The 25,299-nt window shown below is 40.2% G+C and overlaps 1 protein-coding gene across 1 annotated transcript in view; it reads left to right on the forward strand.

The window, feature by feature from the left end:
• COL4A1 (collagen type IV alpha 1 chain) overlaps positions 1 to 25,299 on the forward strand; it is a 207,563-nt gene that overhangs the window by 159,635 nt on the left and 22,629 nt on the right. The window contains exons 34-45 of the mRNA XM_044284161.1: positions 3,517 to 3,663; positions 3,749 to 3,847; positions 3,954 to 4,043; positions 5,983 to 6,122; positions 10,402 to 10,528; positions 10,618 to 10,698; positions 15,194 to 15,292; positions 16,397 to 16,447; positions 17,143 to 17,328; positions 17,817 to 17,950; positions 18,191 to 18,263; positions 20,875 to 20,946. Of these exons, the coding sequence (XP_044140096.1) occupies positions 3,517 to 3,663; positions 3,749 to 3,847; positions 3,954 to 4,043; positions 5,983 to 6,122; positions 10,402 to 10,528; positions 10,618 to 10,698; positions 15,194 to 15,292; positions 16,397 to 16,447; positions 17,143 to 17,328; positions 17,817 to 17,950; positions 18,191 to 18,263; positions 20,875 to 20,946 (1,299 nt within the window). The remainder of the gene's footprint in view (positions 1 to 3,516; positions 3,664 to 3,748; positions 3,848 to 3,953; positions 4,044 to 5,982; positions 6,123 to 10,401; positions 10,529 to 10,617; positions 10,699 to 15,193; positions 15,293 to 16,396; positions 16,448 to 17,142; positions 17,329 to 17,816; positions 17,951 to 18,190; positions 18,264 to 20,874; positions 20,947 to 25,299) is intronic.

Below are 25,299 nucleotides of genomic sequence, written 5' to 3' on the forward strand. Positions count from 1 at the left end.
TGCTTCAGTATTTTATCAGGGTTTACATGGGTGTTTCTTTCTTACTTCATTATTTATGCACTGCACAGACTAATGTGTGTATTTGGAATCAAATCTGCACAAAACTCGGACACGCAGCAGAGTTCAAATACTGACGGAAATGAATGGCTCCGTGTGAATAGCTCCATTCATTAACATTATCAGCGGATTCTGAAACGTTAAATCTGGACTATATATGCATTGCAAATACGCTCGTCTGAAAGCGGCCAAAAGGGCATAGGAACATAGGTGTTGTTAGCTATGCTAATTTGTTTTAGTCTAGATTTAAGAAGTTGCAAAAAAAGGCACAATCCTACTCCATTGGGGGTGGCATAGAAAACTGGAGTAACATATCTAGACAATAGTGTCATGTTTAAAGATGCACCAGACTTGCAATGTTGATAAATTTTACACAAAATATTCCAATACAGATTTAAGAAAAAATGAATTAAAATATTACCATTGTGATAAATTCCCCCAGTGTGTTTTTATGTATTTGAATAATGTGTCAAGCCGGTCCTTTGTCCTAAGTGCTTTTCTTACCTAGACAATTTCACAGAAACTGTGGGGAGAGATATATTATGACTTAGTTTTATGCCACAAAAGTGGTGTTAAAAAAGTTGCAAATTATGGCACACACATTTGCGACTCTTTCAGCTCCTTGCAAGTTTTTGAAAGTGGCAAGAAAAGGGATGTGGCTTAGAGAGTGTGGTCACCTGTGGCATAAATTATACCTGAAATCTACACCAGCTCGCCACAGTGTCTGGTGCACAGAAAGTGAAAAGAGGTGCCAAATTTTGGTGCCTCTTGGGCTACGGCTACACAGCGACACCTGTCGGGGCCAGAATCGGTGAGCAGCGTTAATCTCATAGAAACTAATGGGATGGCCACGGCAGTGGCAAGAAATCCAGCCATATTTGATTTCTTGCCACTTGCTGGGATCACAGCTGCTCAGCGATGCATGCTGCGACAGGTCGCTTGACCAGTGTCACTGTGTATCCCTAGTCTTACTCCAGTGCACTGTTTACTAAGACTGGCTTAAGAAATTTCAGTCTTAGTAAACCTTCCTCAGTGGGCCAGATATACTAAGAATGGCATAACAAGCACCAGTGATAGTACAATGTCAGCTGGTGCAGAATGTACCAAATTTATTAAAAGGCACAAGCCTCTTAATAAATTTGGTGCATTTTAGGCATGCATCATCAGGCAGTCCATGCACCAGAAATTCAAGTCTATGCCAGCTATAAACGGCCGTAGGTTTGAACGATCATTTATGACAGTTTTTGGCGTTTATGATAGTAAGTCTATTGGGCTGCGGGCAGCGACACCCCTCTACTACTTCCCATCCACTTTCCGTGCCACTTTTGAAAAGTGGCAAGAAAAGAGAAAAGCCAGAAATAATGGCACAGATATGGTGTGTACTATAATTTGCCATTTTTTCCACCACAATGGTGGTCCTTCAAAGTTCTCAGTTTCCTCACTGATGTCTGGCATGTACACGATTTTTGTGCGCTAAGTTGCATGTGAGAGACGGCATATTTATTTGCCGGGCCATGTGAGTGAGTTTCTGGGTGAGTTAGGGTATGTACACACAAATAAAATCCGCCACCAAAACACTAATGATAGCTTTTAATTGACTTTAAAGGAAAAAACGCCAACCTGTGCACATAGTGGTATTTTTTTTTCACCACTAAATTGTGATCCGCTTCTGAAGTGGCATGTAACTTCTTAGAGGTGCATTTTGTTAGTGGATTTTGTATCAGTGGGTACGTGGAAAAAAAGCTAGCAGTTTTAGAATGTTTTTAGCAGTGTTTCGTCCATCAAAAATGCTTCTGAATGATATCCCACGACCATTAGCTGTTTTGCAGCCCCTAATAGAACAGTCCCATGCTTGTCCATAATAGGACATGTTCTACAGACAGCCCGGAACAGACATGTAGATGTGGACAGCAAAGAATGCGGATCAGATGTGGACCCAAACTCTTCTAAATGCTCAACCAAATACTCTTCTAAAACACCTGTCATAGTCCTCTAAAGCCGCCATCAACTTGAAAATCTGCCACCAAAAACTACATGTTTTCAGTTAGGGCTCATGCACACGACAGTATTGCTTTTTCAGTGTTTTGCGGTCCATTTTTTACAGATCAGTTGTTCCGTTTTTTGTTTCCGTTGTGTTTCCGTTTCCTTTCCATTTTTCCGTTCCGTTTTTCCGTATGCCATATACAGTATTCAGTAATTACATAGAAAAAATTGGGCTGGGTATAACATTTTCAATAGATGGTTCAGCAAAAACAGAACGGATACGGAAGACATACAGATGCATTTCCGTATGTGTTCTGTTTTTTTTGCGGACCCATTGACTTGAATGGAGCCAAGCACCGTGATTTGCGGACAAGAATAGGACATGTTCTATCTTTTCACAGCACGGAAATACTGAAATACTGAAACGGAATGCACACTGAGACACTTCAGTATTTTTTGCTGAACCATTGAAATGAATGGCTCAGTATATGTTCCGCATACTGAACTAAAAAAACGTCCAGTATACTGAACGCAAAATACTGCATGAGCCCTTACTAGTATTCGGCTATGTTCTCACGACAAAATCCGCAGCAGAGAGATCAGTAGCAGATTAGTAGCTGTTTACTAGTTGAAAACAGGTCATTTTTGTGGCAGATTTCTCTTTTTTGTAGAGGTTTTAGAGGAGTTTTTAGTATTAGTATCTTGATTACCATATTAGAAGACTATTTGGTTGAAGTTTCTCTGCTTCCCCATTGACATCTATGAAATCCACAATCAACTCTGCTGCTAAGAAGTAACATGTCACTTCTCAAGTGTTTTTCAAAACAGCTACTGAAAAATCCTCTACTATGTTATACTGTGTGCACAAGGTGGATTTTATAACATTAAAGTCAATGGGGAAACTGTTGGTGAGTTTTGGTTGTGGATTTAGCAGCTGTAAAGGCCTGTTTTCCCTCTGCTGTGTGAAGATAGTCTTCTGCTACAGATTTTTCTGCCCCTGATTTTGCTGTGTGAACATACCCTCAGGGCGCCTTTATACGTGGTGGAAAAATCAGCCAGAAAATATGCTGTGGTATTTTATACTGCAGCAGAACACATGGCAGGGATTAACACTTTTCAACCCCATAGGTTAAACATGGGGAATTGTGTATTTTCTGGCAGATTTGTCCACTATGTGTGAAAGCACCCTTGCATTAATGAATGAGGGAGAACTTGGTTTGTTGAGTGAGGATGCAGAGAAGTGAGAGAGCCTTGCTTACATTAGTCTTTCAAGTCCATTATGGCACCAGAAGGTTAGAGGCTTTTTAAAAGTGAGCTAGTACCATACCTGCCAATAAAGTCAAATAAATGTGCTGGTGTAAATCTGTATTTTGTATTGTGCTTTTGAGGGTGGTAGCTGCCTCAGTTTTGATACTGCGATCCCCCAATTTTTTTAAGCTGTTTTTATTATTAAATTATTATATCGACTAATTGTAGGTGACCCTGGTCCTCCTGGGTTCCGTGGCCAGTCAGGAACTGAAGGTTCAAAAGGTGATAAGGGTGAAAGAGGTTTGCAAGGAGACCCAGGAACACTTCCGCCCATGGAACACATGAAGGGTGAAAAAGGAGAACAGGGCGCGAGAGGTACTGTCATGTATGTGCTCTGAATATATAAAAAGAGATTTGATAGAAATTATGCTTTTTAACAACACAAAAAAATCATTTTCAGGACAAACTGGAATTCAAGGAGAAAAAGGAACACATGGTGATTTGGGATCCACTGGAATGCCTGGAAAAGATGGGGAGCAGGGAATGCCGGGAAAGCCAGGTGACAGTGTTATTACATGTTTTCTTGGTACTGACAGGATTTTTGAAAAAGCTATTGTCTTCAAAACCTCAGCCTAGATTAATGGAATATTCTTACATAATTGCAGGATCAAAAGGAGATAAAGGTATTCAAGGATTACCAGGAGGTCCAGGGTTTCCGGGACAAAAAGGGTCCATGGGAGAAATGGGTGTGCCAGGTAAACTTTTAGAATATTTATAATTTTTGTTAAAGGGATTCTGTCACCAGCAATCTCCCTATCCAACTATGTGCATAGACACATAGAGGCAGGTCACTCAATTAAAGTGGTGTTTTCTTTTGTTGATCTGAGGCTCCATTTCTAAGTCATGATACCTTTTCCTAACATGTAGATAGGCGTTTGGTGCATCACCATTGCTCTCCTTGCACCCAAGCTCCATTCCTTTCTGTTGCCAGTCCCTCCCTTGCTGCTTTGATTGACAGGGCCAGGCAGTGTAAAGCAACGATGAAGGGTCTGGCTACAGAAAGGAGCAGAGCTTGGGTGCTACAAGAGCAAGACTGATGTTCTTGAATATATGCCTTGAAAATGTATTCATACCCCTTGAACTTTTCTACATTTTTGCACGTTACACCCACAAACTTAAATGTATTTTATTGGAATTTTATATGATAGACCAACACAAATTAGCAAGTTTGTGTGAAATGAAAAGAAAATGATACATGGTTTTCAAAATTTTTAGTATGTAAAAATATGGAAGGTATTCAGCCCCCCTGAGTCAATACTTTGTGGTTACAGCTGCAAGTCTTTTGGGATATGTCTCTACCATCTAGAGGCTGACATTTTTGCCCGTTCTTCTTTGCAATATAGCTCAAGCTCAGCCACATTGGATAGAAAGCATCTGTGAGCAACAATTTACAAGTCTTACCACAGATTCTTAATGGGATTTAGGTCTGGACATTGACTGGGCCATTCTAACACATGAATATGCTTTGTACCATACCATTGTAGCTCTGGCTGTATGCTTAGGGTCATTGTGTTACTGGAAAGTGAATCTCTTCCCCAGTTTCACGTCTTTCCTTAAGGATTGCCCTGTATTTAGCTTCATTCATCTTCCCATCAACTCTGACCAGTTTCCCTGTCCCTGCTGAAGAAAAGCATTCCGACAGCATGATGCTACCCCCATCATGTTTCACTGTGGGGATGGTATGTTCAGGGTGATGTGCATTGTTAATTTTCCACCACACATAGCGTTTTCGACTGTGGTCTTATCTGACCAGAGCATCTTGTTTCACATGTTTGCTGTGTCCCCTACATAGCTTGTGGCAAACTGAAAATAGGCCTTCTTATGGGTTGCTTTATAGCTACTCTTCCATAAAGGCCAGACAACTAATAGTTTTCCGGTGGACCGATCTCTGTAGCTCTTCCAGAGTGACCATGGGCCTCTTGGCTGCTTCTCTAATTACTGCTCTCCTTGCTTTGGCTATCAGTTTAGGTGGACAGCCATGTCTTGGTAGGTTTGCAGTTGTGCCATACTCCTTTCATTTTTTGATGATAGATTGAACAGTGCTCCGTGAGATGTTTAGAGCTTGGGATATTTCTTTGTAACCCAGCCTTGCCTTACACTTCTCTATAACTTTATCCATGATCTGTCTGGTGTGTTCCTTGGTTTTCATGATGCTGTTTGATCACTAATATTCACTAACAAACCTCTGAGGCCTATATAGAACATCTGTTGTTATATTGAGAATAAATTACACACAGGTGGACTCTATTTACTAATGAGGTGACTTCTGAAGGCAGTTGGTCACACTTGGACTTGATATAAATGCAAGCCACACTTTTCAGATTTGTATTTATAAAAAATTTGGAAAACCATGTATCATTTTCTTTTCACCTCACACATACTTGCTACTTTGTATTGGTCTATCACATAAAATCCCAATAAAATACATTTAAGTTTGTGAGTGTAACATAAAAAATGTGGAAAAGTTGAAGGGGTATGAATGCTCTTTCAAGGTACTGAAGTTGGATAGGGAGGTTGCAAGCGACAGACTCCCTTTAAAATTTGCATCCATTTGTACCTTTGGACATTAGCTTTGATGGATTTTTTGGGTTTTCTGACTTCATTTTTTTGTGGAAACACACATTTTAAATTTAGGGCCCAGTGGACCAAAGGGTGAACATGGTATACAGGGAAATCCTGGTCTTCCTGGCGTTACTGGAATCAAAGGCGAAAAAGGATTTAAAGGTGAAGAAGGTGTTCCGGGCATTGGGATACCAGGACCTCCAGGCATAAAGGTAATTATAAACATTCTCATTTATGTAAATTAGATTTCTCATTTAGTGACAGAAATGGAAACTTCTGTTTTCTTGTGCAAGACCTGTGGGGTAGGTTTCAATGAATTTATGTCACTTTTTGGTTTGTGTTAAGCAGTGGGTGGGGCATTACAGTCACACTTACTTGAGTATTGATTTAAGATAATAAAGTATTCATCAATGGAGCATGCGCTTTGTTGATGAATGTGGTGCATGCTGGCACAATGCTGGTACAATTTGTTAATATTAAGAAATCTTATAATGTATTGAATTTATTTATTTCTATTGAAATTTAGCATGGAAGAGGGTCTGTCGAAATCAATAATTAGCAGAACTAGGTTGTTTAGCTTGATGAAGGCATCCACTACCAAGATATATGACTAAAATCAAATTTACACTTATAATGCTCAAAAGCAATACAGTAAATATTTTTTGGAACACAGTCATTAGTATTCTGTGGAAAAACATTTCAGTAACGTAAAGACCCTTTTTTGGAATATTTGTTAGTTTAATGTGAGAGTAAAGCAAGCACATAGAATGACTGAGTTGCGTGAAGGTACAGAACAGTTATTTACCTCAGCTTGACTGCTCTACCCTCATGTTGTCATATGAACAGGGGTTCTTGTCATGGGATATCTCCTTATAACCAAAGAGTAGCCCTAATGGTTGAAGCAGGGAAATGATCCTTTACCCAAGGTGATTATTGGATATAACAATGAGTATTCAAAATAATAACCTACTTAAATTAGCAAAACTATAACTAATTGTTAGCAATATACTTTTTATTATACAAAAAATAATAATTGAAGGGTTGTCCAAGTTACTTTTTATTTATGGCCTGTCCTCAGGATAGGTCATCAATATCAGATCGGTGGTGGTCCGACACCCGGCACCCCCTGCCGATCAGCTGTATGAAGAAAAGGAGTGCGCTGTACCATTGCTTCCTTCTCTTCATTGTTTACCTGCTCACCGTTGCATCCGGAAGCAGCATAATCGGGTGCTTTGGGGCCCAAACTCACAAAGGGCCCCCTCAGGAAGAGGACTAAAAGATTTTATTGTCAGGACCCTCCCAAAAGTATTATTCAATGACAATATATACAGTAACACTGTAGGAAACGGACAGAGCGGATGCCGGGCCTTGTCACAGAGCTCAATCTTTACTAGCCACAGGAGTGGGGGTTGCAATTGAGTTGGGGGTTGCAAAAAAGTTGCTGGGGGGGGGGGCCTTGTTACAAAATTTGCTGTGGGGGCCAGTCAGTTCAAGTTACGTCTCTGGCAAAGAATAAAATGTCTGTGTTGTTTCAGTCTTTTATATATTTTGCCTAGGTATTGTATATAATGACTAGTCCATATATAGAATGACAAGAACTGTTTAGGCAAAGTATGAAATGTTAAGTATTAAATGTTAAGAAACATGAAAGCTGGAAATACAAAATAAATGTAATGCAATTAGATTTGTTGTTAGAAAATAGCAGAAAAACAGAACTTTCTTACCGGAAAATAAGTGAAAGAGACCAGTATTGTCCGACTCCTCATTTGCAATAAGCAGAATAACAGAACTTTCTTACTTAGGCTACTTTCACACTCGCGTTTTGGCTCTCCGTTTGTCAGATCTGTCATGGGCTCTCACAAGCGGTCCAAAACGGATCAGTTTTGCCCTAATGCATTCTGAATGCATAAGGATCCACTCAGAATGCATCAGTTTGCCTCCGTTCAGTCACCATTCCGCTCTGGAGGTGGTCTGCTTGACGAAACTGAGCTAATCTGGCACAATAGGAAACGGATCCGTCTCCCATTAACTTTCAATAGAGTTCATGACGGATCTGTTTTGGCTATATTACAGATAATACAAACGGATCCATTCATGACGGATGCATGCGGTTTTAATATTGTAACTGATCCGTTTTTGCAGATCCATGATGGATCCGCCCAAAACGTGAGTGTGAAAGTAGCCTTAAAAACAAGAGAAAGAGACCGGTATTGTCCTCACTTGTTGCAACTAGGAATTCTAGAATGGCATTTTGGATGGTACTTAATTGTCTTTCGCACACAAGAGCACGTAATAGTTTGGCAATGGTTCTAGCATGGAAGAAATGCAAATGTCCTCAATAAACTACACTTGTTATAAGATAGCAGAATGGAACTTTACTAGAGAAAGAGACCAAGGAAGGCTAGAATGGCATTTTGAATTACAACTAATGAAATGCCAAATAATGTTTCCGTGTCCGCATCCGTATGTCCGTTCCGTAGCCTGGCGAAAAAGATAGAGCATGTCCTATTCTTGTCCGTTTTGTGGACAAGGATAGGCATTGTTACAATGGATCCGCAAAAAAACAGATGCCATACCGACATCATCCTTTTTTTAGCGGATCCGCAAATATGCGGATAGCAAAACACATACGGTCGTGTGAATCTAGGCTAAACTACACTTATTATAAAACAGTGGAAGAACAGAACTTTCTTACTGAAAAATAAGTTGCAACTAGGAAGGCTAGAATGTTATCTGCAATTGCACTTGTCTTTCTTACACAAGAACACTTCATAGCTTGACTTATTCTTACATGGAACAAATGCAAATGTCCTCAATAAGAACATAACTTTCTTACTGAAAAAACAAGAGAAAGAGAGCAGTAGTGTTCTCACTTGTGTTATGGCACTGTACAGTATTTGTATGGGGGTGGATTTAATGGCGCTGGTTAATTTTTTTTGGGTGCTGCCGCTGTGTGATGACCTCTGGAATAAAAATATATACTCCCTGTATTTTATACTTTACTGGTTTGTTCGACAATAGTATTTTATACATTGTCAGTTTCCCTTATGGCATTATAAAGAAAGCACAGGAAATGTGTGACATATTAGGTGTTTCATACTAGGCATTTTATACAATGTTTGATTTCTGTAGCGTATATATTGGCCTTTTATTCCATTTTCATTTTTCTATGAGCCATACTTTTGTTTTACTTTTCCATTTACATAGCTGTGTGAGGGCTTATTTTTTGATGAACAAGTGGAACCATTTAATTAATCATATCTTGTATTGACAAAAATGAAAAATTAAGGTATGAGGAATGATAAAAATACCAAATTTATATAGTTTGCTTTGTGCCACCATATTCTAAAACATGTTTCAAACATGGTTGTAATAAACACCCCTTTAACCCCTTGTTTAACCATTTCTGTTACTCTATCTTACATGTACTGTGGAAGTCCAAACTTCAAATATGACATCTGCTCACGAGCACTGCGGGTGTCATAACCGCCCGCAGTTATGCTGATCGCAGACATTTAACCTCCCAGATGTAATGGCCAAACTTGACCATGGCGTCTGGGAACGCTAAAATCGGGAGCCGCACGCCTTCAAGCCCAATGCTAGTAATAGGCCTAAGCTAGTTCAAGGCTTCCAAGCCCAAGCTGATTACTAGTATATTCCAATACAGGCCTGCAGGTGACAGCACAGCATTGGAATAAACTGAATCCTGTATTCTGTAATGCATAGATATTCATTACAGCATACAAAATGCAATCTTATAATTGAGTGTTCTATTCATCTATATATATATATATATATATATATATATATAACAATTCAAATAACCCCTCTTTCTCTAGAATGAAAAATTTTACATCATGGCCATCGCCACGTTCAAAAATGCTGGTACTATTAAAATATAAAAATATTTATCCGTTATGGTGAAAATGGCCAATTCACAATTTTTATTTCACTTCCAGAATTTTATTAATAAAAAGTTATCAAAAAGGTGTACACTTCAAATGGTATCAATAAAACCTACAGATTGTTCTGCCAAAAATTAGCCCACACACCACTCTGTAAACATAACTATAAACAGGTTATGGGAGTCAGAATATGGTGATGAAAAAATAAAAGATTGCACTTTTTTTCGCACAAGGAAAACTCGTACTAACTTGTAGAATGAAGGTAACAGGTCAGTTTTACTGCACGGGGAACACAATGGTGGCAGAATTGCATTTTTTCCACCATTTTAACCCATTTGGAATTATTTATCAGCTTCCTTCTACATTGTATGCAATAGTAAACGATGCCATTAAAAGGTACAATTTATCCCGCAGAAAACAAGCCCACATATGGCTATGTGAACGGAAAAGTAAAAAGTTATGGCTCTGGGAACCCAGGGTGTGAAAAACAAAAATGGAAAATAGCAGGGTCCTCAAGGATAAAAATAATGGGTGAAAATGAATATTTATACTATCTATATTTTTTGTAAAATACTTTTGAATGTAGGGTGATGCTGGAACTGATGGTCTTCAAGGATTACCAGGCGAAACGGGAGACAAAGGTGACATTGGTGTCCCTGGAATGCCTGGGTTACAAGGAGAAAAAGGATTACCAGGCCTTGCTGGGTTCCCAGGTGATAAGAAATACCATTATTTTACGTAAATATTTTCAGAACAAGAGGAAAAGTACAACTTTAACATATTTGGTTACATATGCTAATAGGTAGCCCGGGTATACCTGGAGAAAAAGGAACAAAGGGCTTCCCTGGGCGGGATGGTGTTCCTGGATCAAAAGGACAACCAGGTGAGAAGTATAAGTTAATAAAACAATTTAAGTTGTTTTGAAGCTGATTTTCCATTAAGGGCACTTATCCCCTATTATTTTCTGTCCTGCACTAAGAAACATCAGGTGACAAAACAAACGCATTGGATGGGATCAATTCTGGCACCAGAAACTACAAAGGATGGACGGATATATATAAACCTGGCATAAAAAGTTTTCATTTGGCAGCAGTACTTAAAGGGGTTATCTGGGTGTTTAATATTGACAACTGAGGATGAGCGAATCGACAGTACAGTATTAGAATGTATTGGCTCAGATGAGCAGAAGTTATTACTTTGCGAAATCTCATAGTACATAAGGCCGAAAAAAGACATTTGTCCATCCAGTTCGGCCTGTCATCCTGCAAGTTGATCCAGAGGAAGGCAAAAAAACCCTGTGAGGTAGAAGCCAATTTTCCTCACTTTAGGGGAATAAAAATTCCTTCCCGACTCCAATCAGGCAATCAGAATAAATCCCTGGATCAACGATCTCTCTCTAGTAGCTATAGCCTGTAATATTATTACGCTCCAGAAATACATCCAGGCCCCTCTTGAATTCCTTTATTGTACTCACCATCACCACCTCCTCAGGCAGAGAGTTCCATAGTCTCACTGCTCTTACCGTAAAGAATCCTCTTCTATGTTTGTGTACAAACCTTCTTTCCTCCAGACACAGAGGATATCCCCTCCTCACAGTCACCGTCCTGGGAATAAATAGATGATGGGGTAGATCTCTGTACTGACCCCTGATATATTTATACATATTAATTAGATCTCCTCTCAGTCGTCTTTTTTCTAAAGTGAATAACCCTAATTTTGATAATCTTTCAGGGTACTGTAGTTGCCCCATTCCAGTTATTACTTTAGTTGCCCTCCTCTGGACCCTCTCCAGCTCTGCTATGTCTGCTTTGTTCACTGGAGCCCAGAACTGTACACAGTACTCCATGTGTGGTCTGACTAATGATTTGTAAAGTGGTAGGACTATGTTCTCATCACGGGCATCTATGCCCCTTTTGATGCAGCCCATTATCTTATTGGCCTTGGCAGCAGCTGCCTGACACTGTTTTTTGCAGCTTAGTTTGCTGTTTATTAAAATTCCTAGATCTTTTTCCATGTCAGTGTTACCGAGTGTTTTACCATTTAATAAGTACGGGTGACTTGCATTATTCCTTCCCATGTGCATAACTTTACATTTGTCAGTGTTAAACCTCATCTGCCACTTATCTGCCCAAGCCTCCAATCTATCCAGATCGCTCTGTAGTAGTATACTGTCCTCATCAGTGTTAATTACTTTACACAGTTTAGTGTCATCTGCGAAAATTGATATTTTGCTATGCAAGCCTTCTACAAGATCATTAATAAATATATTGAAGAGAATAGGGCCCAATACTGACCCCTGAGGTACTCCACTAGTGACAGTGACCCAATCTGAGTATTTACCATTAATAACCACCCTCTGTTTTCTATCATTGAGCCAGTTACTTACCCACTTACAGACATTTTCTCCCAGTCCGAGCATTCTCATTTTATATACTAACCTTTTATGTGGTACTGTGTCAAATGCTTTCGAGAAGTCCAGATACACGACATCCATTGATTCGCCGCTGTCAAGTCTAGAACTTACCTCCTCATAGAAACTGATTAAATTTGTTTGACATGAGCGATCCCTCACGAAGCCATGCTGATATGGCGTTATTTGCTTATTTCCGTTAAGATGCTCTAACATAGCATCTCTCAGAAAACCTTCAAACAGTTTACCCACAACAGATGTTAAACTTACCGGCCTATAGTTTCCAGGCTCTGTTTTTGGACCCTTTTTGAATATTGGCACCACATTTGCCATGCGCCAATCCTGTGGGACATTCCCTGTCAATATAGAATCTGCAAATATTAGAAATAAGGGTCTGGCTATGACATTACTTAATTCCCTTAGGATACGGGGGTGTATGCCATCCGGTCCTGGCGATTTGTCTATTTTAATCTTTTTAAGTCGCTGTTGCACTTCTTCCTGGGTCAGGCAGGACACTTTTAATGGGGAATTTATTTTTGCATTCTGCATGTCATCTGACAGTTTATTTTCCTCAGTGAATACATTGGAGAAAAAAATATTTAACAGCTTTGCTTTCTCCTCGTCGCTCTCTGCGACTCTCCCCTCATTACTCTTTAACGTGCCGACACCTTCAGATTTATACTTTTTAACATTTATATAATTGAAGAACATTTTAGGATTAGTTTTACTCTCTTTGGCAATTAATCTCTCGGTCTCTAGTTTGGCCGCTTTTATTTGTTTTTTACATGTTCTATTTTTTTCCTTATAGTTTTTCAGTGCTTCCGTGCTACCTTCCTGTTTTAGTGTTTTATATGCTTTCTTTTTGTCATTTATTGCTTTCTTTACAGTTCTGTTTATCCACATTGGTTTCTTTTTGTTCCTTAACCTTTTATTCCCATACGGTATGTACCTCTCACAATGAGATTTTAGGATGCTTTTAAAGATATCCCATTTTGTGGCTGTATTTTTATTTGTGAGGACTTTATCCCATTTAGTTAGGCCTATGGCCTCTCTTAGTTGGCTAAATTTAGCTTTTTTGAAGTTTGGTATTTTTGTTCCTCCCTGTAGAAACGCTCTTTTGAATGATAATTGGAAGGTTATTACTTTGTGGTCACTATTTCCCAGGTGTCCCCCAACCTGCACGTCTGTTGTTCTGTCAGGCCTATTGGTTAATACTAAGTCCAGAATGGCCGTCCCTCTAGTCGGGTCCTGAACCAGTTGGGAGAGGAAATTGTCTTTGGTTATTGCCAAGAACCTATTTTCTTTATGAGATATACAAGTTTCAGTTTCCCAGTCTATATCTGGGTAGTTGAAGTCCCCCATAATAACCACCTCATTATGATTTGCCGCCTCGTCTATCTCGTTTAGTAGTAGATTTTCTGTGGACTCTGGTATATTAGGTGGTTTATAGTAAACTCCTATTAGTAATTTATTATTGTTTTTAGCGCCATGTATTTCTACCCACAGTGACTCCACATGTTCATGTCCCTCACTTATATCTTCCCGGAGTGTGGGCTTTAGACAGGACTTTACATAAAGGCAGACCCCTCCCCCTCTCCGGTTTTGGCGATCCTTTCTAAACAGGCTGTAACCCTGTACATTAACTGTCCAGTCATAGCTATCATCCAGCCATGTCTCAGTTATTCCCACTATGTCATAGTCCTCCTCACACATCACTAATTCCAGTTCACCAGTTTTATTAGTCAGGCTTCTGGCATTAGTATACATACATTTGAGAGGTTTATGTATATTTTTTACTCTACACCTTTCCTTCTGAACTGTTCTAGTCCCTCCTTCCGTTCCTCCCCCAGTCTCACTACCTTGCCCCCGGTCTCTATCTGCACTATCTTCCCATTCTATAACATAATTACCCTCCCCCCCAGTCCCTAGTTTAAACACTCCTCCAACCTTCTAGCCATCTTCTTCCCCAACACAGCTGCCCCTTCCCCATTGAGGTGCAGCCCGAGACTTTGGGTAATAACTTCAGAAATTAATTTCTACTGTAAAAATCCTTTTACTGAATTCGGGTTGTTGACAACCTATCCTCAGGATACGTGGTCAATATCTAATCAGTGGGGTTGAACTCCTGGCAAACACACAGATAAGCTGTTGAAGAGACTGCTGCGCTTACTCTCACTAGGCCCATGGCATCACTTTCATCAGTCACATGACCTAGGCCCAGCTGATTCCCATTCAAGTCAGTAGGCTTCAGCTGCAATACCAAGCACACCCACTATCCAATGTGCTTTCTAAGCTTCAAGGAGGCCCGCAGCGCTGCAGACTCCTTAAGCAGCTGATCAAGTGGGGTGCCGGGAGTTCAACCCCTGCCCATCTGATATTGATAACCTGTCCTAACCGGTCATCAATATTAAACACTCAAACAATGCCTATCTTCTCATTAGTATATGCACTTAAGAAAAACTTTTACTTTTTAAATGTTACCAACAAGCTAGCCCACAGTTTTGTTTCCTGCAGGGCTGGACTGGCCCCAGTAGAGCACCAGAGGATCCCATCGATACGATATGATAATACGATAATATACGATACGATGATACGATAATAGTTAACAGAGTACCAGCAGATGGCAACTCGATTTAAAGCTGGCTTCAATCAATCACATGAGTCAATTTTTTATTAATTCAGATACAACTTATTTGATGTTAATCATATTTCCTGTATGTGGCGTATTCAAGGACATTAAAACATGCACATGCTAGGTTCTGTTTAGGAGAATAGTTAATGTAAGCAAACCTTTTTATGTTAAATGTATGTCCAGGCTTTGAGGTGCAAAAGTGAAAAACGCACAAGGGAGCCTTTGTTTTAACAAACCAAATAGGACAATCAAACTAATGTTATGGTATAGTTAATGTACTGTAGTTCACAGTCAAGAAAAGAAGACCCTCAAAATGTGTTTTTGGCAAATGTTTAGGTGAACATGGAATTCAGGGCCCCCCTGGCTCAATTGGAGAAAAGGGAGAACCTGGCTATGATGGGGTCCCGGGAACACCTGGTGAGAAGGGTGAAACAGGTAAGTGAAATTGAATTATATTTTAAAATTCTTACATTTCAATACTTATTTGGCTACTTTTATTTTGTTATTTTCCTATGATTAGTAATATTGACTTTCGATTACTTGGCTGTTTAATAAAAATTTTTACAATAGTGTAGCCAACTCATATACTAATGCTTAAAACAAATTATTATGGTGACAGATTTATTGGAAATTTAGAAGCTGAGTTTGGCAATTAAGCTTGGTTTTAGTCAAAAGCAGAAGTGACATAAGCATGACATATTGATGATGTTTTCTGACTTCCTATATGAATATGTATCTATGTATTTTGTATTGATTTCAGTAGGAAATCAGAGTGTATGTACATTGGAGGCTGCAACTAGAAGGGTTCTTCAACCCAATCAATAGTCGAAAATAAGTTCAGTTTACAGGCATAAAACAAGTTTTCAGATTTATTGGTTTCTCCAGTCTTTACACATAATTTTCCATTGCCGCAGCAGTGTGAAATTATACGTTATTTCTCAAATGAATAAATTGACGACATTTGGGTCGAGATAATCTTTGTCAGGTCTCATCTGCATTGTTGTATGTAGAAGATCGTCACTTTATTCATCTGAAAAATAACGTATAATTTCACACTGCTGGGGCAATGGAAAATTATGTGTAAACACTGGAGCAATAAATCTGAAAACTCACTTTCTGCATGTGCACTTCAATTTTCAAGTAAGTATTAATCAGATACATCTGGCACCATTTATTTCCTGAGGGAACAAAGCATCAGGCAGTTTAAATACAACATGGCTGTTCTTCTTTTGATGAGGGACTAGTAAGCTGCAGACGCAGTAAAAATGCTGCACGACCATTAAAATAAAGTCAGAATAATCCCTTCAAATTTTGCTGAAATATGAAGTGCCTTCACCCTGTGTTAGTCGATTTTTTATGAAGTTTGTGTGCTGACAGTTTCATAAGAATATAATATTGTCCTGATGTGTTAGTGAAACAATTATTTTTATTATTTTGTTAATTATTGTCTGCTTATCAAAAATATTTATTCCTGGTTAATTCAGCCTAAATGATGTCTGGTTGGATATGCTTTAGTGTACCATATTTATCTATTTTAAGGTTTACCTGGGAGAGCTATTCCTGGATATCCTGGTGAACGTGGTGAGAAAGGTAAGAACTATAGGGGAACATTAATCAACCCCTTTATCCCTTTGAGGACCATAAGATTACCATCATCAATATAAAAATTATTATATTTTTTTACCTTTAAGAATGTATTTGAACAATAAATAAATCTAGATCCATTTGTTGATAAGAACTAATATTTTGACTCAAACAAAAAATACAGTATTTTAAGTTCTTAATCAGATAAAACAAGCAATTAAAAACATGGGACAAATATGTCCCTTGGTCGGTCCTCAAAGGGTTAAACCCGTAAACTGGGGAAAGAAAGTTGCCCTGCTTGGCACTTTTTAAATAAGTGGATGGATTTGGGCAGGCAGTTTCCAGTGTGGAGCAAAACATAGTTGTTATAGCCTATACCAGGAAACTGATGTAGTTTATACCTGAAATCTACACCAGCTCCATTGATGGTATAGATTTCAGTTCATGGTGCATGGTCATTAAGAGATTATTAAGAGATGTGCACCTCTTAATAATTGTGGTTGATTTGACATCAGTGGGGGCTAGAGTAAGCACACTGCAAAACACTGGTCCTAAGAGATATCCCCATATGTGTGTAGATCTGTATGCTACAATTTAATGGACATGGGTCTAACTGTTTTGCAAGTTTCAAAAATGTTAAAAAAAGGATTATTGAATAATGTTTCTCTGTAATATGCTTCACTATTATTTTTAATTTATAGGTGGTAAAGGTGATGCTGGATTATCAGGCTCACCTGGAGTCCCTGGCTTCCCTGGCATTAAAGGAGATCAAGGAATTCCTGGAAACCAAGGCATACAAGGGCCACCTGGTACTCCTGGACTTCCTGGAATTGCAATGGAAGGACCAAAAGGTGACAGGGGGCAGCCTGGTCCCCAAGGATTTCCTGGTAAGGCATAAACAGTTTTTTTTTTTTTTATTAAAGTATCTACAATTTCATCCGTTTATTATTTAATCAGCAAAAGTAGTCATCTTTGTAATTTTAATTATTAAATGTTATAGTATTGCTAATGTAAATTCACACTGTATATATATGTAGCATGCTTTAAGAAAACTTTGAGCGGGAAACAATTCTTTCCTGTTAGTCTGTGGCCCTAAGCAGAACTTTTTTGCCAGGTATATTTTCTCATTTATACCAAAGCATTGGGAAATGGTGGTCATCTTAGCCTGTTTAATGCCTCAGAACAGAAGGGTTACACGCTCTTTAGTGAGTGAACCTCCTAGTATGTCACAACAGCATGCCAATCCAGCAGAGTTACTAACTGGCAGTGGCAACTGATGCTAGAAAGCATCACAAACCTGTCTTGCTTTAAGCATAGTAAGTTTAACTGTGAAAAAAATGAAGCAATTTGTTAGTTACATGTCATGTTGTCTCAGGTGACCCTGGACCTGCGGGTAGCCCTGGTTTCCCAGGACAAGATGGAGCCAAAGGAGAGAGAGGTGACAGAGGCTGGCCTGGAGCTCCTGGTTTTCAGGGAGTGAAAGGTGACCCTGGATTTCAGGGTCTTCCTGTAAGTAATTAACACACTTTAAATACGGTTTTCTAAACTTTTCTAACTTTCCTTCTGAACATTTATAATAAATCCAAAGGATATGCCATACAAGTCTAATAGGTGTTGGTTCCCATCTCTGGCACCCACGCCTATTCCATGGATACCTGTATGTTATAAATGTCCAGACAGCAAAACCCTTCAAACTTTTTCATATTCACTGTATGTAGAAGTTACCCCATTACTTTCTTGTGTTTGTAGGGAGATGCAGGGTTTCCAGGTCAAACAGGACACAAAGGGGAAAGAGGTCCTCCAGGAGTGTCAGGATTTCCAGGTAAACTAAGTAAAATGTACAGCTGTAGCAATCGCCAACATCAGTGGGTTAACGCGTTATCCCAACATTGTAACTCAATATCAGTTTTAAAGGGGTTGTGTTCCCCAAAATGGCCAGGCACCTCATACAGGTTATACTTACCCAACTCCCCATCACGAGCATCAAGTTTTCTGGTGACGGGGGAAAGCAGCAATAGCAGGCCGCGATGGGAACGAGCTTCCCTAGCGTCACCTGCGATGCTATGGAAGCTTGTTTCTGTCACGGCTTGCTATTGGCTGAAACATTCCTCCCCACCCCTGTCGCCAGATGTTTTGATCTGCACAATGGGGAGAGATGCAGCGGCGGCCGTGCGGGCATCATGAGAGAAGCGGGGTAAGTATAACCTGTATGGGGTGCCTGGGCATTTTGGGGGGCATTATACGTCTTGGATAACCCCTTTAAGCTTCAGAAGCTTTGCACATTGTTAAATAAAGCCAGAGTGATAAGCTTGTGTGTTAACGCGCCAGGGATTACTTGTATACCTGCTAGATCTGTATCAATATACATATTGTAGATCAAGAAATTGTTATTATTTTTTTTATAGCCCAATTAACTCCCATTTGAAAAATGGAGGGGCTATAAAGCTATGCCTTCCTTTGCAACCAATGATTTATTTTTATTTTTATCACCTCAGCAGAACTAAAATGAAAAATGAAGCAACTTTGGAAATGGCCTTAATTAGAAACTTCCTACCACAGGGATCAGCAACGTCCAGCACTAATGCTTCATTAACTTTAATAGGAGTTATAAGAACAGTCAAACATATTTGCATGCTAGGAGTTGTAGTTTCACAGCAGCTGGAGTGCCGTAGGTTGCTGATCCCTGTCCTAGCATTTTGTTTCTACGGTTCATAGTCAGACAATGCAGCTCCATGCTAACAGATAAGAAGAAAGCCCTGTGTAGTCTAATACTGCAGTCATATTCCCTTCCATTTGTGCCCTTCTTTGGTAGGTTAGCAAGAAGTTAAGGACCTTTAGGAAGAAATATATTTGCAGCATTAGAACACACAATAATTGTTTGTTCTCTGTGTTGCATATTGTTTAAGGTGGCTTTACACTGCCCAATTGTTACGCAGTTTATCAGAAATGAACATTCATATGAATGCTCGTTCCCAATAATCTGCCCGTTTAAAGGTTCCGCAGATCACCCGATGAGTGAGTGAAACAATCCTTCATGCGGGTAACTAAATCATCATTTCTAGGCAGCAGATCGTGCTATCTAAACAGTGATCTGGTGCCCAGAAACAATGAAACTGTATGGGGATGGGTGATGGGTGATGGAGGGGGATTTCTGTATGTAAATGCAGCTTTCTCCTCCACTGATGGGCAGGCAACTGTTGGGAATTGCCTGCTCTATCACTTTGTGTAAAGGGGCCTTTAGGCTAAAAGTGTCCATCAGTATTATGCAAGTATGTTTATTCTTTCCTCTTCCCTCACAGTAACTGCCACTTTGAAGGTCTTCTCCGAGAATGATCTAAAATGGCTGCTAGCAACCTGTCCTAGAATATGAGCAGGACTGGTTGCTTCCACTTGCCTGGGGGGGGGGGGGGGGGGTAAGGGAGTGAATCCTTACTATACACTACACTCTGGCACTTGTGTATACTACATTTTGGTGAGTTTTCCTGAGTTTTACCATCTATTGTAGATCAGGGCATTGTGTAGTGAGGCCCACCCCCTCACCCTACTAGGCAGCTCTGCAAGTGGAGGCAACTATTCCGGCTCATATTCTAGGACAGCTTGCTGGTGTCCATTTTAAATATTTCCCACAAAACCTATTTACAATAAAGCACATGACCTCTTGATACAATGCTTTCTACAGTCCTAGGTTGGTAAAACACAGCAGTCTGTTACCATGGAGACACATACTGTAGGAACTGTATAACATTTTTTGGAATTTTTAATTATAGCCCATTGCAAAAGTGATGTATTTCTCATCGTAAATGTACTGAGGCAAAAAAAAAAAATTGGGATCCAGGAACTTTAGGTTACTCTTTTTTACGAGGGTTCGCAATTTACAGTACAAAGGAACAATGGAAAATTAATGAAAGTACTTTTGTAGTGGAGACAGGGTTGTTGCAGGTTGGAAGTTTTTTTTTAATGCTGGGCTTTCATGTGGCTTTTGAAGATTTGCAAGGTGCAAGAGAGAAATGTTGGAGATGATTATGTAAGGAACAGACAAGATGTGAACAGATAGGAAGGTCTTGTATGTGGGGATACAAGGGTGAGATTAGGGCAGAGCTGTATGGGGGCCGGTTGTGGACTGCTTTGGGTGATGGTGGGTAGTCCAGTGGTGGACATACCATATATGCAACCTGTGCAGCTGCACAAGGGCCCAGTAAGACTGTGTTATCAGAAAATTACTTATTGCTGTGTGTTTATGATTAACATATTGAATTTTCCATGTCAATATCTATAATTAAACAAAAACTAAACAAAAAAGAATAGGTCATCAGCTATAAAATCTTGGAAAACCCTTTTAAGGGTAGACCACAGAGGAGGATTTTTCAGCCATCTAGGTGGGAAACAACATATATAATTGAAAAGGATGGATAAACTTTTTTTTTCTGTTTCAGGATTGAAAGGTACAGAAGGTCCCATGGGAGAGAAAGGACAAGGGGGAGACAGAGGAGAATCTGGTCCAAAAGGTATGTATATGTGTGAAATTAATCCTTTTTTTTTTATCCAATAAAAAATGTATTTTCTTCAATAATAATAACAAAACATTTAAACAGAGCCAGAAAAAAGCACACATAAAATGGGACTATACACATGTAAAAAAAGATATTACTATCATTTTAACATCATTCTTTTACGTCCAGCTCTGTAAACTCAAACTAAAAACCTTTAATCCCAAATATACCCCCCCACCCTTGGCTGCTGTCGCTGATAGCCCGAACCCCATACTCCTCCCTCGTACCCATCCACGTACAACGCCCAACAGAGCGAGGTAATCAATCCACCTCGCTACTACAGATAGAAGGATATCAGATACCATGCCTTCTCCGCCTCTCAATCTCCTCATACAGCTTTAATTTGGACATAATCCGTCTCCACTCCTCAAATGTGGGGGATATGGGGGAACCCCATCTCTTAACTATCAGAACCTTTGCTATCAAGGAGCCCATTTTAATCTTTTTCCCTAAATGAAAAAAACAATAATCAAAAAATAAGTGTTGTTGAGCAATCATATATGTTTTATTAAGTGTAGCTTCGTATGCATGCTTTAAACGTGCATACATAAATTGGTCTAAAAATGAAATATTTGTGAAATTAAAGTCCCCTAAGACTTTAAAACGATCTGCAACAAACAAATGTGCCACTCTAGTGATATCCCTACGACTCCAATGGATGTGATCGGTTATTTTCAAAAATTCTGGTAAGTTCTGATTCTCCCACAACGGGGTAAAATGAAGCACATGTGACACCTGCAGGGTCGTTTTTAATATATCCCAGACCCTCTGCAGAGTTCTCGGGATTAAACAACTAGTGTCCAACTCTCCAAATTGTGCTGTTTCTAAAGTGCATAAAGATATTATCAAGTGACCTACCAGTTACCCTAGTTAAATATTGCCCAAGTGCATTCTCTCTAAAATTACAGCATCTTTGTAGCTGCACAGAAAAAAAATACCCTTGAAAGAAAGGAAGTGACAATCCCCCCTCTGACTCGGCCAGCCACAAATACCTCTCCTTTTACGGACCCTCTTCCTCCCCCAAATTAGATCTTTTATTAAAGCTTCCAGTCTGTAAAAGAAGGCATCTTCTATCCAGATGGGGGAGGCACAGATCGGATACAAAACCAGAGGCAGTATAATCATTTTAACTAATGTCGATCGGACTGCGATATTAATAATTTTTGCCAGGCTCTGATTTTTACCTTTACTTTATATATTACCGGGGAAAGATTTAACTCGTGAAATCTACCTATAGGGGCACCTATCTTTATCCCCAGATAGTCCAGAGAGTCATCCAAAGACAACAACCGGACCCGGGAACCCGCTTCGGGGGCATTTCGATTTAGCAGGAGGGGGTGAGGACTTAGCCCAGTTGATTAAGTAGCCAGAAAGTAGACTAAACTACTCTATCACCTGCATAACATAGGGGACGGCTTTCCAGCCCTTATCCAGAAAGAGGATAACATTGTCTGCATAGAAAAATTAACAGAATGTCGCGGCTCACTGCTGTTAGTGGATGATGCGGTGCTGCAAGCTAAAATTGAGCACGCCTCACCTCAATGTAAGAAAAACTGATAGAATAGAAGAGCGAGCACTCACTCTGTGGCAAAAACACTCAGATTTAATGATAAAATCAATGAACAACAATACAATAAAAATAATGATAAAATACAAATAAAATATTACAGTAGAAAAATAGTTGGTCGACCAGTTTAGTAACGCATTCCACCTAGACGAAGGGGCATATCTCAGTCATACAATAGCGGTGTCTTAAATAAGATTAAACATAATACTAAACTGTGAATTGAATATAAGAATATAGATCCAGTGAAAATAAACAGTGCTGGAAATTAACAGTGCAATAATGTGATCAACAATATTAATGACATATAATAAATGACATATAATGTGATGAGGTGATAAGACACCTAATAGGCTATGCAGGCCGAAAGAGTTCCTCCCATAATAATGGATGACCGCAACCGAAAATGGCCAAATGAGCCGTTGAAATGTCTCAGCTAAATAGCTGTATCGCTTTCAATAGTGGCAATAGTATGCCTATCTTTGTTGCAAAAGATAAACTTTCCTGGGTGTGGAGTCTTACCTCCTATGACAGTATATTACTGCTGTGCACGTATGAAGTCGTCCACTTGATGTTTGTTTGCAAATGCCGGGACTCCGCTGTACGAGATGCGCTGACGTCCGCGCCCTCGTAAGTGCTGCTTGTAAGGCAGTGACGTCTAATCTCGCGGTATTATGAGTGAGACTCCCGTCCGATCTCTCTGTCCGCTCAGACGTTATACAGCAGTGTAGTTATCCCAGCAAATGTAATTTTCAAATGTCTCTTAGCGCATGGCCATGCGAAAATTCTTTCTGGAGGTTATAATGAAATATCGCCCAGACGCGTTTCGGGACTGTTCCGGTCCCTTCCTCAGTGGTAATGGCAGACACTTCTAAACTGAAGAGAACCGCGGACAAGACGAGAATCCACAATCCTAGAGACCTGAAATTCAAGATTCCCATCAACCATAATCGGAGGAGGAGGCAAAGGCGAGGGTACAATGGGTTGAACATAAGGTTTCAATAAGGACTTATGAAAAACATTATGGATCTTCCAAGTCTGAGGAAGATCAAGACGGTAGGCAACAGGATTGATGACAGACAGGATTTTGTAAGGCCCAATAAACCTAGGACCCAACTTCCAGGAGGGAACCTTCAATTTGATATTCTTGGTAGACAACCACACCAGATCACCAACATTCAGGTCCGGACCAAGCACACGTCTCTTATCTGCCACACGCTTATATCTCTCACTCATGCTCTTTAGATTATCCTGAATCTTTTGCCAAATAGATGACAAAGACGAGGAGAATCTCTCCTCATCAGGTAAACCAGAAGACCCCTCTCCCGAGAAAGTCCCAAACTGCGGATGAAACCCATATGCACCAAAAAATGGTGACTTATCAGAGGACGCCTGACGACGGTTATTTAAAGCAAACTCAGCAAGGGACAAAAAAGAACACCAATCCTCTTGATTCTCCGCCACAAAACAGCGCAGATATGTCTCCAGATTCTGATTGACGCGCTCTGTCTGGCCATTCGAATGCGGGTGGAAAGCAGAAGAGAATGACAACCGAACCCCCAAGCGAGAACAGAAAGCCTTCCAGAATCTGGAAACAAACTGCGTGCCCCTATCAGAGACTATGTCTGAAGGAATACCGTGCAATTTGACAATGTGATCAATAAATGCCTGCGCCAGCGTCTTAGCATTGGGCAAACCAGGAAAAGGGATGAAATGCACCATTTTGCTAAAACGGTCCACCACCACCAGAATCACAGTCTTCCCCGAGGAACGAGGCAGGTCCGTTATGAAGTCCATGGACAGATGTGTCCAAGGACGGGAAGGAATGGGTAAGGGAAGGAGAGGACCTGATGGCCGTGAATGAGGGACTTTGGAACGAGCGCAAGTCTCGCAGGCTGCCACAAAACCCTCAACCGACTTACGAAGCGCAGGCCACCAGAATCTCAGAGCGATGAGATCCAGTGTGGCTCTTGCCCCCGGGTGCCCAGCAAGGACCGTATCGTGGTGTTCCTTAAAAATCTTGTGTCTTAAAGCGAGAGGCACAAACAACCTCCCAGGAAGACAAAGATCGGGAGCCTCTGACTGGGCTGCCTGCACCTCTGCCTCCAATTCAGAAAAAAGAGCAGAGACCACCACACCTTCAGCCAAAATGGGACCCGGGTCTTCAAAATTCCCGCCTCCCGGAAAACAACGTGACAGGGCATCTGCCTTCACATTCTTATCTCCAGGGCGGAACGTGACAACAAAATTAAACCTAGAAAAGAACAAAGACCATCTGGCCTGTCTCGGGTTCAGACGCTTTGCTGACTCCAAGTAGGCCAGAATTTTATGGTCAGTAAATACGGTAATAGGGTGTCTGGCTCCCTCTAGCCAATGGCGCCATTCCTCAAAAGCCAACTTGATGGCCAACAATTCCCTATCTCCCACATCGTAATTTCTCTCTGCGGAGGAGAGTTTTTTCGAGAAAAAGGCACACGGTCGCCACTTGGCAGGAGAGGAACTCTGAGACAAGACCGCCCCCACACCCACCTCAGAAGCATCAACCTCAACTATGAAGGGTAAAGAAATATCAGGTTGCACCAAGATGGGAGCGGAAGCAAAACTCTCCTTGATATTAGAAAAAGCCTTACGCGCCTCTACTGACCAAGAAGAAAAATCTACCCCCTTTCTGGTCATATCAGTGTGTGGTTTAACAATAGAGGAATAATTCAAAATAAACTTCCTGTAATAATTGGCAAAGCCCA

The sequence above is a fragment of the Bufo gargarizans genome, chromosome 3 (assembly GCF_014858855.1).
Source record: "Bufo gargarizans isolate SCDJY-AF-19 chromosome 3, ASM1485885v1, whole genome shotgun sequence".
NCBI lineage: Eukaryota > Metazoa > Chordata > Amphibia > Anura > Bufonidae > Bufo > Bufo gargarizans.